The 13998-nt window shown below is 33.4% G+C and overlaps 7 protein-coding genes across 7 annotated transcripts; 2 read left to right on the plus strand and 5 right to left on the minus strand.

The window, feature by feature from the left end:
* Positions 1-224: 224 nt before the first annotated feature.
* Positions 225-1069, minus strand: I206_106221 (uncharacterized protein; the record flags this gene model as incomplete). The annotated part of the gene is made up of 4 exons (XM_019156771.1): positions 225-536; positions 602-756; positions 887-977; positions 1067-1069. The coding sequence occupies 4 exons, from the start codon at positions 1067-1069 to the stop codon at positions 225-227; spliced, it is 561 nt and encodes a 186-aa protein (XP_019010573.1).
* Positions 1070-1544: 475 nt separating this feature from the next.
* I206_106222 (uncharacterized protein) lies at positions 1545-3198 on the plus strand (the record flags this gene model as incomplete). Its single annotated transcript, XM_019156772.1, has 4 exons — positions 1545-1823; positions 1907-2307; positions 2384-2735; positions 2881-3198. 4 exons carry the CDS (start codon positions 1545-1547, stop codon positions 3196-3198), a joined length of 1350 nt encoding a protein of 449 aa, XP_019010574.1.
* Positions 3199-3372: 174 nt separating this feature from the next.
* Positions 3373-5353, minus strand: I206_106223 (uncharacterized protein; the record flags this gene model as incomplete). Its single annotated transcript, XM_019156773.1, has 5 exons — positions 3373-3810; positions 4112-4512; positions 4581-4746; positions 4804-4995; positions 5054-5353. 5 exons carry the CDS (start codon positions 5351-5353, stop codon positions 3373-3375), a joined length of 1497 nt encoding a protein of 498 aa, XP_019010575.1.
* Positions 5354-5832: 479 nt separating this feature from the next.
* Positions 5833-6901, plus strand: I206_106224 (uncharacterized protein; the record flags this gene model as incomplete). Its single annotated transcript, XM_019156774.1, has 5 exons — positions 5833-5838; positions 5910-5979; positions 6058-6110; positions 6194-6400; positions 6605-6901. 5 exons carry the CDS (start codon positions 5833-5835, stop codon positions 6899-6901), a joined length of 633 nt encoding a protein of 210 aa, XP_019010576.1.
* Positions 6902-7194: 293 nt separating this feature from the next.
* Positions 7195-8886, minus strand: I206_106225 (uncharacterized protein; the record flags this gene model as incomplete). Its single annotated transcript, XM_019156775.1, has 6 exons — positions 7195-7599; positions 7691-7744; positions 7846-8157; positions 8281-8486; positions 8592-8691; positions 8767-8886. The coding sequence occupies 6 exons, from the start codon at positions 8884-8886 to the stop codon at positions 7195-7197; spliced, it is 1197 nt and encodes a 398-aa protein (XP_019010577.1).
* A 502-nt stretch (positions 8887-9388) lies between these two features.
* I206_106226 (peptide-methionine (S)-S-oxide reductase) lies at positions 9389-10519 on the minus strand (the record flags this gene model as incomplete). Its single annotated transcript, XM_019156776.2, has 6 exons — positions 9389-9441; positions 9528-9607; positions 9718-9955; positions 10029-10122; positions 10219-10250; positions 10387-10519. The coding sequence occupies 6 exons, from the start codon at positions 10517-10519 to the stop codon at positions 9389-9391; spliced, it is 630 nt and encodes a 209-aa protein (XP_019010578.2).
* Positions 10520-10966: 447 nt separating this feature from the next.
* Positions 10967-12820, minus strand: I206_106227 (uncharacterized protein; the record flags this gene model as incomplete). The annotated part of the gene is made up of 1 exon (XM_019156777.1): positions 10967-12820. The coding sequence occupies one exon, from the start codon at positions 12818-12820 to the stop codon at positions 10967-10969; it is 1854 nt and encodes a 617-aa protein (XP_019010579.1).
* Positions 12821-13998: the final 1178 nt, after the last annotated feature.

The following is a 13998-nucleotide window of genomic DNA, read 5'->3' on the forward strand; positions in this document are numbered from 1 at the left end:
CGATACACGATTTTGTAAGATTATTATGACGCACAATGAGATTTATCCCGGATCATATTCGTCCCTTCACGTGAGAGCATAATTTGCTCATCCTCATTCATTCGTTAACGCATATCGAGCAATTCGCAGACCATTCAAAATGCTTTCATCATATCCCAAGAGAAGTGCATGCATTATATATCCTATATACCACTATGAAAAGCTCTCAATATATATTCGTCGATTTAAGTTGAACCTGGCGGAGGAGGTGGAGCAACAGTTTCACCTTCCTTAACAGTCTTAGTAGCTTCCGCTGATATAGGATTAGAAGTTTCAACAATTGTAGATGAATTTGCAGTTTCACTTGTTGAAGATGGAGGAGGAGGAGTTTCAGCTTGACGTTCTGCTTTTATACGTTCTAATGCTCTATATACTTTAGATTGTAAATAATGTGAATGTGTAGGAATTCGTGATGCTTTTTTAGCTGCTTGAGGTGTAGTATGAGCTTCTGGTTTTATAGGTTGTGGTCCATTCGCTGCGAATATTGAATCGTAATGCTAAAATAATCAAACAGAATTAATGTGGTACATAAAAATGAAATCATATTTCGAAAACCACTTACTTTTTGTATAATTTCCATAGGTTCATCTTTCTTGACATTCAAAATCAAATGAGCTTCATCCAAACTCATATTCAATTGACTCGTGATTTTATTCTTCGATGATCCTGCTCCTACAGGTCCAGTATCGGTGGCTCCTTCAGGTTTATGCTTGAAGTCTACACAAGAGAGATTGACAAATTAGCCTCTTGTCCGCCTAAAGCTACCGGAGCAGATTCGCATGATCATTCTTCATATTAATTTCATTTTACGCAAAAAATCGTTTCTGAGTATGAAGTCTTAACTCACTCTTCACAGCCTGAGATCCCGCTGCAGCTGTAGCTTTCCCTAATACCCTTATACCCGTCACTACCAATTCAGCAATTACTCGAGGAGCGGACTAATATCGTTTATTTCAAGTGTTAACGCGAGCATCCAATGACAATCTATCCCAAGCTGAATAAACTCAGACGAAAGACGAATACATACCATTTTAGCGAAAGATTGAGTAGAATTTCGGAATAATTGAAATAGGAAATATGTTATATGATCAACTACAACTAAACTTTTCGATTTTAAACGATACTGTGATTCACTATATCGATGCCGTGGAAATCGAATATGAGCTTCTTCTTGATAAGTATAACCCTGATGTGAGTTTGTTGTATCTTTAGTCTTTAGTGATCAATATCGATGACTTTCGTTTAATTGTACTTTGAACTTTTTTAGACACTTGCTGAAGCCGAAATGTTGAAAATGAATGGGAGGCACAAATAATTAAATAATAGTGTAATCATTCCGGTGCCTTAGTTAATTATTAGATTGAAAGATGTCATTTAATGGAATTCAGCTGAATATATATATAGACGATAATAATAACACAGAACGCTCCATTGAATGGTGAATAGCTTCAAGGAGGATAATCAGGTGGTCGCTGAGAATCAAGAGCCTATTCTACAATGTCCAAATGATGATTCATATAGCTCAAGGGCGTCAAGGTGATATATACGCTCTCAAATCAAGAGATATCAACGAGAATGACAACATTCATTATCATAAAAATAAGGATGAAGAAGGACAATTAGAGCATTCACTTGCATCAGATGAGATAGACGTATATGGAGGATTAAAAGAATGGCAAATAATAAAAACCGTTTATGCCCCTCTGAACGGTGTAGTAATTGGAAAACAACCACATAATATAGTAAAAGAAGTAAATTTGCTTAAAAGAATAAATCATCCTAACGTATGTGTTACAAATCAGTATAGAGAACCAAAAAATCTGGAAACTTCACCGAATGATTATGCTGATTCATATGAACTCTATAGATAACCACTCTTCTAAGGTATACTTTTAACAATGATACATTTGAACATCAATTAATCTTTCCTTTATACGCTATAACATTAAATGAATTATTTCAAGATTCTTCTTTTCCTTTTGAATACGAACACGAACAAATTACTCATATACAAAATAATCCTTTGGATATACCTAAATATATCTCATATCAACTTTTACAAGGTATAAATTATTTACATAATTTAAATTCTCCTATATCACATCTTGATTTAAATCCATCAAACATATTATTAGATTGGAATGGATTATTAAAAATTATTGATTTTGGAATTTCATTTTCATTAACAACAAAAGATCAAGAAGAATTTTCAAACTGTATAAAAGAAGAAGATAATGAATTCACATTGTTCTGTGATGTTGGAACAGGGTAAGTCACCTTAAAAAGAGAATTTTTTTTTCTATGCTTTTTATGCTGAACAAGAGAAAAAAAAATGATTGAATAGATCATATAGAGCACCGGAATTATTATTTTCTCCTATAAGATATGATCCTTTAAAAATTGATTTATGGGCTATAGGATGTATTATAGCTCAATTATTTAGACCATTTGAATCAATTGAAATTAATTCTAATTTTGGATCAGAATCTTCTTCTTCTTCTTCTTCTTCTTCTTCAACAAAATCGTCTTTAATAGAAATTTCAAATAATTCAATAAAAGAACAATTTGATATTTTTGATAATTTGGATAATTTAAAATTCATTAGAAAACCACTTTTTAATTCAAAATATGGTTCATTAGGTTTATCATCAAGTATATTTAAAATATTAGGTACACCAACAAAAGAAAATTGGCCTGTAAGTTCATTTATATATATTTATATATTCACTTAAATTCCAATTACAAATTATTTTTTTTGAAAAAAAAAACCCCAAACAAAAGAGAATTCTAATTTTGATAAAAAAAACTGATTCTAAAAATTCTTTTTAATATTTTTTTAAGGATTTTGAAAATTTACCTGATTCTTCAAAAATTAATTTCCCTTTTTCAAAATCTAAAAAACTTTTAAATTATTTACCAGAATTAAATAAATTTAATAATGAAAATAAAAATGATATATTAGAAATAATAGAAGGATTACTTAAACTTGATCCTAATTTAAGAAAAAATACTAAAGAAATATTAAATTTTAAATGGTTTAATAATTTACCTTTAATTCAATCAAATGAAATAATGAGAAAATATTTAATTATAGCTAAATCTAATTTTATACGAAAAATAAACGAAGACACAACCAATCCTCAAGGTAGAGTATGGTAAATCAAATCTTTTTGTTACAAAACATTATGCCTGCTATTGTATAATAAGAAGATGTAGCATATCATGTTAGTCATTGCATTATTCGTAATTTTCATTTAAAGATGTATCGTATAATCTGATCTATGAACAAAGCAACAAAAACCCAATATCGATATATACAACTTTATTACGAAATTATCCCTGTCCATCAAATAGCAATAATCTTCTACATTCCATATCGTCCACTTCTATCGCATGTTCAGCTACCAAATGTCTTCTAATATCATATACTCTCCAGAACCTCTTCAAACATCGATCTTCCGCTGGTAACTCGATCACTCCAATATCTTCCATGGCAGGGGTTTCAGGTGAAATTGTATTTGGTGGGGAATGAATAAATTTGTGAAATGAATGAGCCGGACATCCAAACCTTCTCATCTCTTTCACTTTCCCTACTATTCCATTAGAAGTCGCATCATCCCTGTCCACTGGAGTGGTTGGTCTAGAGTGTGAAGCAATATGCCTTGTGAGGTTCGATTTGTGCGGGAAGGATTTACCGCATCCTTCGATTGGGCAAACGTGGGGTCTTAAAGATAGATGAATAGCTTTTCGATGAGACTCAAGGGCGAATTTCTATACGAATCGTTGATCAGTCCCAGTTCCTGTTTCATCAATGCGTTGCATAACAAGTAGGAAGAGGGGATGGAGCGCATCAGAGGGTGGTGCATGAAGTCAATAGCACATATTGTGATCTTCCTCACATCTTCGTCAAACACGATCGTGCCCGAAGGCATTTTCCGTTTGACAAAGAGCAAAAAAGATCGGTCGCGACTTCAGTTTCTAATCATTTGCGCGGGTGAAATGGATAATTTGGGTCGGGGCATGAGGGAAAAAGTTACAATAGTTATATGTAACGGACAAGGTGCCAACTCACAGTTTTGAACCGTTTCTCACAACCTTCTTCATCACACCACCAATCCTTCCCACTTTCCCCACTCATGACTCTCCTAAGTTTAGGACTTGCACCGCCATCTTGAGGTTTCTCAACTTGACTTATTCTCCTTCTTTTGCTTCGGGAGATACCTTCTAACAGAAGCGGAGGAAGTTCTCCCTCGGGATGAGCCAAAGCCAAAGCAGCCTTATCCACAGCTTGTTGATCGTGCACTTTGAGATGATCTTTTAATCGTTGAGCGTTCTTGAATGTCCGGCCATCACATTCTGTGTGTGGGCAAATAGGAGGATGAGCTTGATGAATATGATTTTGTAAGGCCGACCATACCGGAAAAGAGGGACAATCGGTTCCGTGTGAAGGATGCGAACATGTATATCGGTTCGCTATTCCAATTTCTATTATCAGCTTACATTTCTAACAGGAAGTCATTCGTGAGCTGGGAGGGACATACAATCATGCGTTTTCTCGTGAGCTCTAAGGTGAGCCTTCATGTTAAAGCTCTTGTCGCATCCTTCATGAGGACACTGAAAAACTTTCGTGCCTTCTGGCATGTGGACAAGGGCATGATGTTCACGGAGCAAGTGAGCTTTGGTGAATGTTTGATCGCAAACATGACACTAAGAATGCATTGTTAGCTTCTAGCCTCATATCAGCGATACAAGATATCAGCTCACAGGATAGACCTCAGCTTTATCATGAGTATCTTCGTGTCTTTTCAGATGTGTCGCTGTCCAAAAAGCTTTATCACAACCTTCTCTTTCGCATTTGAATGGTTTAGCATCCGCCGAAAGATGAGTGCGCATATGCGCTGTCAAGTGAGAAGCACGGAGATAAGATTGACCACATTCTGGACATTTGTGGGGGCGCTAAGATGATGATCGAAGTCAGCTCATCGGTCCAATAATTCATCGACTGCTGACTCACCTCTCCTGTATGAGTCAATTCATGTTCAGCCAATCTTGCAGGTTTGAAATAAGCCTTATCGCAACCTTTAAAGTGACATTTGAATCTCCTTTCAGTCCTACAAGCAGGAGCAGAAGTTGAACGAGACCTGGATCCAGAAGCTTGAAGTGGTAAGATGTCCACTTCCTCGTCCAGACTAGGAGAAAAAACAGAAATTTCGAGTTGATTTTCAACCTTGATATCTGACTCAACCTCAGTTGGCGATATAGGATTATCAAAAGTTTGGATTAAGGGAACAGGACGAGGTGATACGAGCATCATCTTGTCCTAATAGAGTTTCAAGAAGTGAACATTTCAGCGAGACAATGATTGTAGCTTTGCCTCAAAGGCTAGGCTTGAAGTGGGCTTGGTATTTTAAGAAAGAATGAAAGACAAAAGGAGACTATCGAAATCCCATAAATTGCAATTTTATACGAGGGGCTATAATAATTTGGTAAGATAGGGTGTGATAATGATAAGCCCGATAGGAACAAATAATTACACGTGTAATACGTATATATATATATATATATATATATGATAACGTAAGTTTACTCGCGCTTTGATCTTTACGCGTTTGCTCTTTGTGTCTCTGGTTAAAAGATAGTATAAAATGGAAATCAACAAAAAAAACAAATAATAATATTGATTAACGATTGAATGGGATAATTATCAAGGACTTTTACGACCTCACCCTTTCACTTTCACAGTATCAAAATTAGACATACTCCCGAATCGATTGCAATCAAGATAGAAATACCATGTCGGTAAGTACCACTTTCAGATGGGCTGAAATATGCTTGTCGCTTTGGGTTTAACTGATGTTTGGTTTAAACAGTCGTATGAGAATGGCGCACCGACAAGAAGACCAGATATAAAGCGAAAATTAGTGGTAGTGGGGGATGGTGGTGAGTATTCAGTTCAAAAGTTATGAATTGAGCAATCATCTGAGGGTTAGAGCAGATATGACTAACAGTATGCTTTAGGTTGCGGTAAAACATGTTTATTAACGGTATATGCGGAGAATCGATTTCCAGAGGTAAGATATTCAAAATTACATCAATCGAATTACAGATCTTTTTGAGTGATATTAGCTGACTTCTTCGTAACGTCTGATCTTAGGAATATGTTCCAACAGTATTCGAAAATTTAATAACGATGATTCCTTCACCTAATGATCCTACGAAAATAATTGAATTAGCATTATGGGATACAGCGGGACAAGAAGATTTTGATAGATTAAGACCTTTAAGTTATAATGATACGGATGTTATTTTAATTGTTTTCGCTTGTAATCATCGACCAAGTTTATTAAATGTACAAGATAAGGTGAGTACGCTTTTATCCGTGTCAGGGGAAGGGAACAGACAGATAGATTGTTGGTATCTATGAGACCGACGGCGAAGTGTTCAGCTCAATATGAACGCAGAGCTGATTAATCCCTGTCTTCTTATTTCATTTTTCTTTTCACCAATCTATCATCTTGATTAACTGATTTATCTCTAATTTTGCTTCCTTTATTGCCCTCATTAGTGGTATCCCGAGATGGCACATTTCTGCGAACACGTACCAATATTATTAATATGTACAAAAACCGATTTAAGGAATGATCCACAAACACAATCACTTATGGCTGCTCAAGGTGTTCAACCAATTACATCAATAGAAGGAGAAAAAATATCAAAAGAAATAGGTGCTAAGAGGTATTTAGAATGTTCTGCTAAAGAAGGATGGGGAGTTAAAGAAGTTTTCGATGCTGCTATAAAAGAAAGTTTGAGAAAAGGTAGTGGAAGAGGTAGGGGTAAAGGAAAAAAATGTGTGGTATTGTAGTCCGTCAAATCTCAATAACGTCTTTTGAGTGGTGAAAGGGTTGGATAAAAGACGAGGAAGCTGAATATCATACTCCATTACTCTCACTTTAGTTGTACCTTATACTATTTTCCTGATGACAACGATAATTCACGGATCAAGTTCATACCCAGACACATGTTGATATACATTGCATCTTATATATCGGGCATATTTACAACATTGAAAGCGATTTGTTGTACAGAACCCAAGCGAAAAGTCCATATTGTCAACCCATTAGCAAATACATCCTTCCAATATGACAATTGATGATATCATAAATTCAATTGTTTCTTCATAGCTTCTTCTAATTCATCTGCTTCTTCTGTCTCATCTTCGAAGCCTTCCTTCAGAGTCGTATCGAGTTTATTCTTAATAGTATTTTCACTTTCACTTTCTTCATATCTAATCTTCAATTTTTTATTCCCACTTTCAATCAATTCATTTAATTCATCTTTCCAACCTAATTCTTCTGAAAGTTCATAAATTCCTTTATCTGAATCACCTTTATAATACATATCTCTTTTTTCATTTAATTTTATTTGAGTAAATGGTCCAACAGGTTCACGATTTATAAGTAATCTTGGACAATTTAAAGGTACTTTATCAATTAATGAAGCAAAAGGTTGAACTTGTAATGAAGTTCCAATAATAATTAATAAATCACATTCTTTAAGATCCTATTTTTATTTTTTCAAAAATAAAGGAAAAATCAGTACAAAAAATTGATATTTTTTAGTTAATTAGTTTTCAGTTTTCATTCGAACATACAGGTAAAAATTTAAAGAATCGATCAGGTAAATTTTCACCAAAAAAAACAATATCCTATTTTTTTTTAAAATCATTAGCTTTGTATTTCAAAATTTGAATTTTATTGATAAATGAAAAATATGGAAGAAAAGAAAAAAAAAAGAAAAAAGATTTACAGGTTTTACTAAACCATTACATTTTTGTTGATTTTTTTCATTTTCATTTTCATTTTCATTTTCATTTTCATTAATAAAATAATCACATTTAATTACTTTACCTTTTCTCAAACCATCTTTTAAAATTTTTTCACGTTTAATTTCTTTTTTACATTTTAAACAATGTGATTTTGAAAAACTACCATGAGATTCAATAATTAAATTTTCATTTAATCCTGTTAAATTTTCTAAAGTATCAATATTTTGTGTAAATATTCTTTTTAATAAATTTTTTTTATTTAATAAATTTAAAAAATAATGAGTTGGTGTTGGCTAAAAAAGAAAAAAAAATTCACAACAACTTTTTATATTAGTTATTAGTCATTTTAAAAATAATAATAATTGATTTATTATGAAATATATATGAATTTTTGACTTCCAAGAAAAGAAACTTACAAAATATTTTCCAGGATAAATTTCTTTTGCTAATTCCCAAAAAGGTTTAGGATTTTTTTTAAAATAATTTAATTCAAAAATTAATTCTGGAAAAGGTAAATTAAATTTTTTTAAATTATTATATAATCCTGTTTTAGGTGATCTAAAATCTGGAATTCCTGCTGAAGTTGAAATACCTGCTCCTAATAATAATATTATATTTTTGGCTAAAAAATCAATAAAAAAAATCAAATTTGATCAGTTTTTATTTAAATATATATATATATATATAGAAAATAAAAATCTTTTTTTTTCCAAAAAAAAAAACTCACCTTTACCTAATTTAATTAAATTAGATACTTTTTTTATACATTCTGAATTATTAATTTTCAAATTATCTAAATTAGTGATTGGTATAGGAGATGATGAATGCTATTTCAATTTTCGATTTATATAAGTTAGAATGAAATCAGGATTTTCCCAAATCAAACAAATAAAAAAACTAACACTTGAAAATGATTCTTCTGAATCACTATCTTCTTTGTCGCTTGAAACGAAAGTAGAATCATCATTTTCGTGAATATTAATTTCTCCAGTCCTATTCATCCAATATTTAAGTGTCATCATTTTGATTGACATCTTAAATTTACTCACATTATGTGTATATTTCAATAAAATCTTATTTTCTAAATGATGTAATAGGCTAATCGAAAAAAGTGGATTCTTCGAATCATAAGGGACGACAGTCTTCTTTGATATTATTGGGTTGCTGGTCAAGGGAAGACTTTTCGAGTCGTGGCAAATCTCACCAACGTATCATCAAATGAGGAATATGATTGTTTATTACGACTAAAACGTCATTTCTTGATTGTCGAAATGAAAGGATGTTCAAAGTGGAGGTTAGTCACCACTGTTTTTGCCACTAAGAGTAATGCGAAAAGAGGTGAGGATGCTCCTTATACTTATCAATTAATCTATGCGAAAGTATTGTGAAGAGGCACTCATTGACTGCATTCACTCAATAGACTGTATCTGAAATCGTCTCATATGTTATGCATATCCAATGGTCATTATATCTGATTTATCAACATCGCACTCGTGTTACACCACAAGTTATCGAAAACATTGATTACCAATAAAATCTATGAGTTGGACATTCATATCCTCCTGGATTATTATCGACTATCAAGCAAACCCAAAGTGAATCAGCTAATGTATTTATGCCTCGAACTACAAGATGACTGCAAGAAGAATCGACGGTAACTCACGATATTCTTGATGATAATCTTCAGCAGGATACCATTTACCAGCTTTAGTTATTTGAGTTACGATTGGTCTTCCTTTAAGACTACAATTCAATTCAATTCAAACATTTCAATTAGCTCAAATACCTTAATTGAACAAAGTATATAGGCTAGATGTATCAATTAAAGAATTGAAGGGAAAAAAATTACTAACTATTTCTCTTGTACTTCTTCTGTAACTTTCTTAGCTAATTCTTCTTGTTCAGTAGAATGGAAGAAAATAGCACTTCTATATTGACTACCTCTATCTGGACCTTGTCTATCAACTGTCGTAGGATCATGTGTTCTATAAAAGAATTCTACAAGTTCGGCATAAGATACAGATCCAGTTGTATAAGTTAATTGAACTGCTTCTGCATGTCCTGTTGATCCACTGCATACTTGTCTATAAGCTAAAAGCGAGTAATAGGTTAATTTTTTGAAGCACCCAAGTACTTATTGACGGAGATATAAGAGTGACCTTACATGGATTTTCAGCTTGTCCACCTGTATATCCCGAAATAGCTTTAAATTGAGGTAAATGTCCATAATGTTTAGAAAAAAGATGTTCTGTTCCCCACTAAGAAACGTCAAAATTAAAAGTTTTATTAGTTTTCAATCATATATATATATATATATATATATATAGTCATCAGAAATCATGATAAAGACTTACGAAACATCCTGAAGCGAAAGTAGCATGTTCAACTATTACAGTCATATGCCTATCAGCCAAATTCGTATTCCATTGGAAATGAAGATGACCAAATAAGATCACGTCTTCCAATAACCAAATAGAGATTTATAACATCGAATCTACAAAATGGGGAAAAAGATTACTCACCACCTTCACCTTGTTTAATATTTTCTCTACCTTTTATAGCAGTAGGTACAGTTGGAGGAGGTGGAGATTTAAGTGTCATTTTACTTGCAGAATGAGATGAAAAAGAAGCTAAAAAATTTCGAATTGGTAACATGTACTTTATATCAAATGAGTATACCAATAAGATGGCTAAAACTGTTATAAATACTGTTGAAGATTTAATCTTGATTAATGTATGATAACCTTACGATTATTTGATGATAGAGAGTATTGATAAAATGATTACAGATCAACTAGTGGCGTAAAGTAAAATGACGATCGATTATGAAGCAATTCAACATTGCAATCCAAAGTGGAGGTAATTTACGAGATATAATAATTCGAATGTACTGTATACAACGGGTAATGAATTTGTATTGCACCATGCATACCAATTTGCTAATAAAAGCTATAAATGCATACATGTTTTATCAACAGGACTGCCTGTCAATACCACTAATCGATTCATGTCTATCTCTATATCTACTTAGACAGTGAAAAACACTTCTACTACATATAAAGGAAGCGCGAACACCAGTACAACTGAAAGTACTTAATTCAATCAATATATTCTGAGTCCACGATCTTTATGATATCCCATTTCTTCTTCTTCATAACCAGTTGCACTTCTAGCTAAACATGGTTTTGCAATTTCCAAAATATTTGCTTTGTTCTGTTTATTTATAGATTTAGTAGGTGCAGAACCTCTTCTTAAAAGATTAACTCCATTTAATGGAATAGTATGATTATCTAAAGGAGGAGTTTTAGGTGGTATTTTAGCTATTTCTCCAGAAGATCGAATCATAGGTGTTGATTGGGGTTCATGTATATTACTTGAAGTTGCATTTCTTTTCAATATTGATCTAGTCGAACTTGATCTACAATCTAATTTAGGTGTAGGTAATGAATTCTTCCTAATTCCACCTTGAATTTGGGTTTGAGTTTGAACTTGTAAAGGTTCATTTGAAGTAGTAGTTTTAGTTGAAGCCGAAGGTAATTTGAATGAATTCGTTTTTTCCAATACTTTTTGAGAAGTAGATGCTGTATTAGGTAAAAAACCATAATCATCAGATTTCCAACCTTTTTTTGTTGTTGTAGTTACTTCTACTGAACCTGAACCTCTTCTTCTACAAAGATCAAATGCTGAAGGTGATCTTGCAGCTGGTGGGACCTGAATAGAAGAAGATTTTAATTTAATAGGTGGAGGAGGTGATCGATGTCTAGTGCATCTATTTGAAGAAGGTTTAGTATTTTCATTAATTGCAATTGATGTTTTACGTCCTCTCATAATTGGTTGATCAAAACAATCATCTGTTGAAGTCATATAATTTGGTTGAGAAGGTATTATATTTGATCTTCTCTTTGGAGTTGCAAGATAATCTTTATTCCATTCGATTGAGTTCCAACCAGACGGTCCAGCTTTATCACCAACAGTCGAATTAGCGAAGATACGATCTGCACCGTGATTTATAGCATTATCATCTTCATCAGAAGTGAATCCATCTTCTTCATCATCTTCAACATAACCTTGATCTTCCTCATCACTTTCTTGTCCTGGAATAGGTAAAGGAGAATCAATCATATAATCTTCTTCTTCATCCTCTTCATCGTCATCATCTTGATCTTTGTCTTCATCATCATCTTCTTTAATTTCCTTTTCTACTTGTCCACGAATTTTACCCCAATTAGGTCTTACACAAGGACTTCTAGGTAATCTAGTACAAGCGTAAGAAGAGGTGGGTGAACATGATGTAGAAGCAGATCGAGAAGGAGGTCTACTAGGTCCAGCTCTTGGAGAAGAAACTGCAAAAGTTAAAATAGAAGGTCGCTTCCTAAGTGCAGGTGCTTTTCTGTCATCATTTTCTTCTAGATTAAGTTTATTTATACCTAATCCGAAACCATTTGAAGAGAAATTATCTTCACTTGCAGAAGTCGAAATTGACATAGAAGCTGTATCTCTTCTTAAAATCGGTTTATTTCCTCCTTCACCGGAACTACTTCTACCTTGATTAAAGCTGCATTTACGATTACCATTGACGGTATCTTTAGCTACAATAGATGTAGATTGGAATAAACAGCTAATCAACGATGGTGATTGAATACTTGATCTCTTTGATTCAGAAGGTCCAGCCCAATCGGAAGAGAAAGCTTCCGAATCAGTTGAAGCTGTAGTGGAAGATGGAATTGGGACTTTACTAAATGAAAGGGTTTCGAATACTGGTGAAGGTGGGATTGAGTTATATCGTGATGAGGGTTGTGACGATCCGGCATGTTTCAGTTCTACAGTCTCGTCAAGAGGTGGAGTAGCTGATATAGGGGAAGTGACGAATAGAGATTGACCTGGTACAGGTGTACTTGAGGCTGGAGGGAAGATCAAAGGGGAAGAGGTGAATAATGGTTGAACGTGTGGTGACATTGCGAGAAAGTCTTTGCGATGTCGGCGATTGCAATTGAGCTGATGGTCGTATTTACTTATACTAATAAGGAAGTTTGGATTGTTGGGTAATCTCGTTTGAACGATCAATGATTATCCATTTATCGATTATTCATCGTGTTGAGACGTGCAATTCAATGAGAAGGAGGTGAATTATGTAAATTATGAGAATCGAATTTGCTGTTCCTTTGGGAGTGGGATCAAAGGATTTGATCTTCTTTTATCTAATGATCTTTTGTTTATCCTCGAGGGTTTGGGATTGAGGTGAGGCAGGAGAAGATGTATCGTTAAAATGCAATAACAGGATGAAAGACAAGAAGCTTGGCAGGTCGAAATCCGACACAAAGGGGAATTATGATCTTCTACAAATTGGAATAATCATCTTGAACAAACCTTGTTTTCGATAATATCTAATTATCAAGATGAAAGCGAAAGTAATATTCTGTTTACTTAAAACAGGGTATTTTTGTTGACGGTTAAAGATGAAACGAGGAACGAAAATTGGTGAAAATACCTAGTTGCTTTCCGTACCAGTTGATATAGTTTTCGTGATTATTTAAAGAATATGAGAAATTAAGATGGGGTGAAAATATACTTTAGATATATCTGTATGAATGGTTTCTTTACAAGTATGTATGTATAATCTAGTCGTGTGAGAATTCTTGTAATGTAACCAAGTATTATGGCCCTGATTCTAACTGTAATAGTAACTGAATTGAATGAATCATCAATCATTAGAAATTCATTCTTTTTTACAATTGGAAAAACCCTCAATTGAAATTTTGGGGTTTCCTCCTTGCGAATGGAGGTTTTATACCCTTTCCCCTTATTTCAGTACCTTTTATTCATCCCCTGTACCTCAGTTATCCTAGCAAATTTTTGGAATTTACCGATAAACTTCCTCTATAGGGGTTTTCTTGGTACTTTGAAATTTCCCATAAAGAAATCAAATTCCGTAGCTTAGCTTAGCTCTTGCTTCTTCATAAGCTCTTAACATTTTTCATACGATAATTTTCCAAGCATTATTAATAAAATCATCCCTATTTTTTGGTTTCCCCACTTTGGAAAAAAAATCTTATTACGATAAAAACGGGATCATCTACGGTTACATCTTACCCTCTTGAACACGTGTAGATACTCCTTTTTCTCCGCCAAAAACC

This window comes from Kwoniella pini, chromosome 8, assembly GCF_000512605.2.
Source record: "Kwoniella pini CBS 10737 chromosome 8, complete sequence".
NCBI classification, from domain to species: Eukaryota; Fungi; Basidiomycota; class Tremellomycetes; order Tremellales; family Cryptococcaceae; genus Kwoniella; species Kwoniella pini.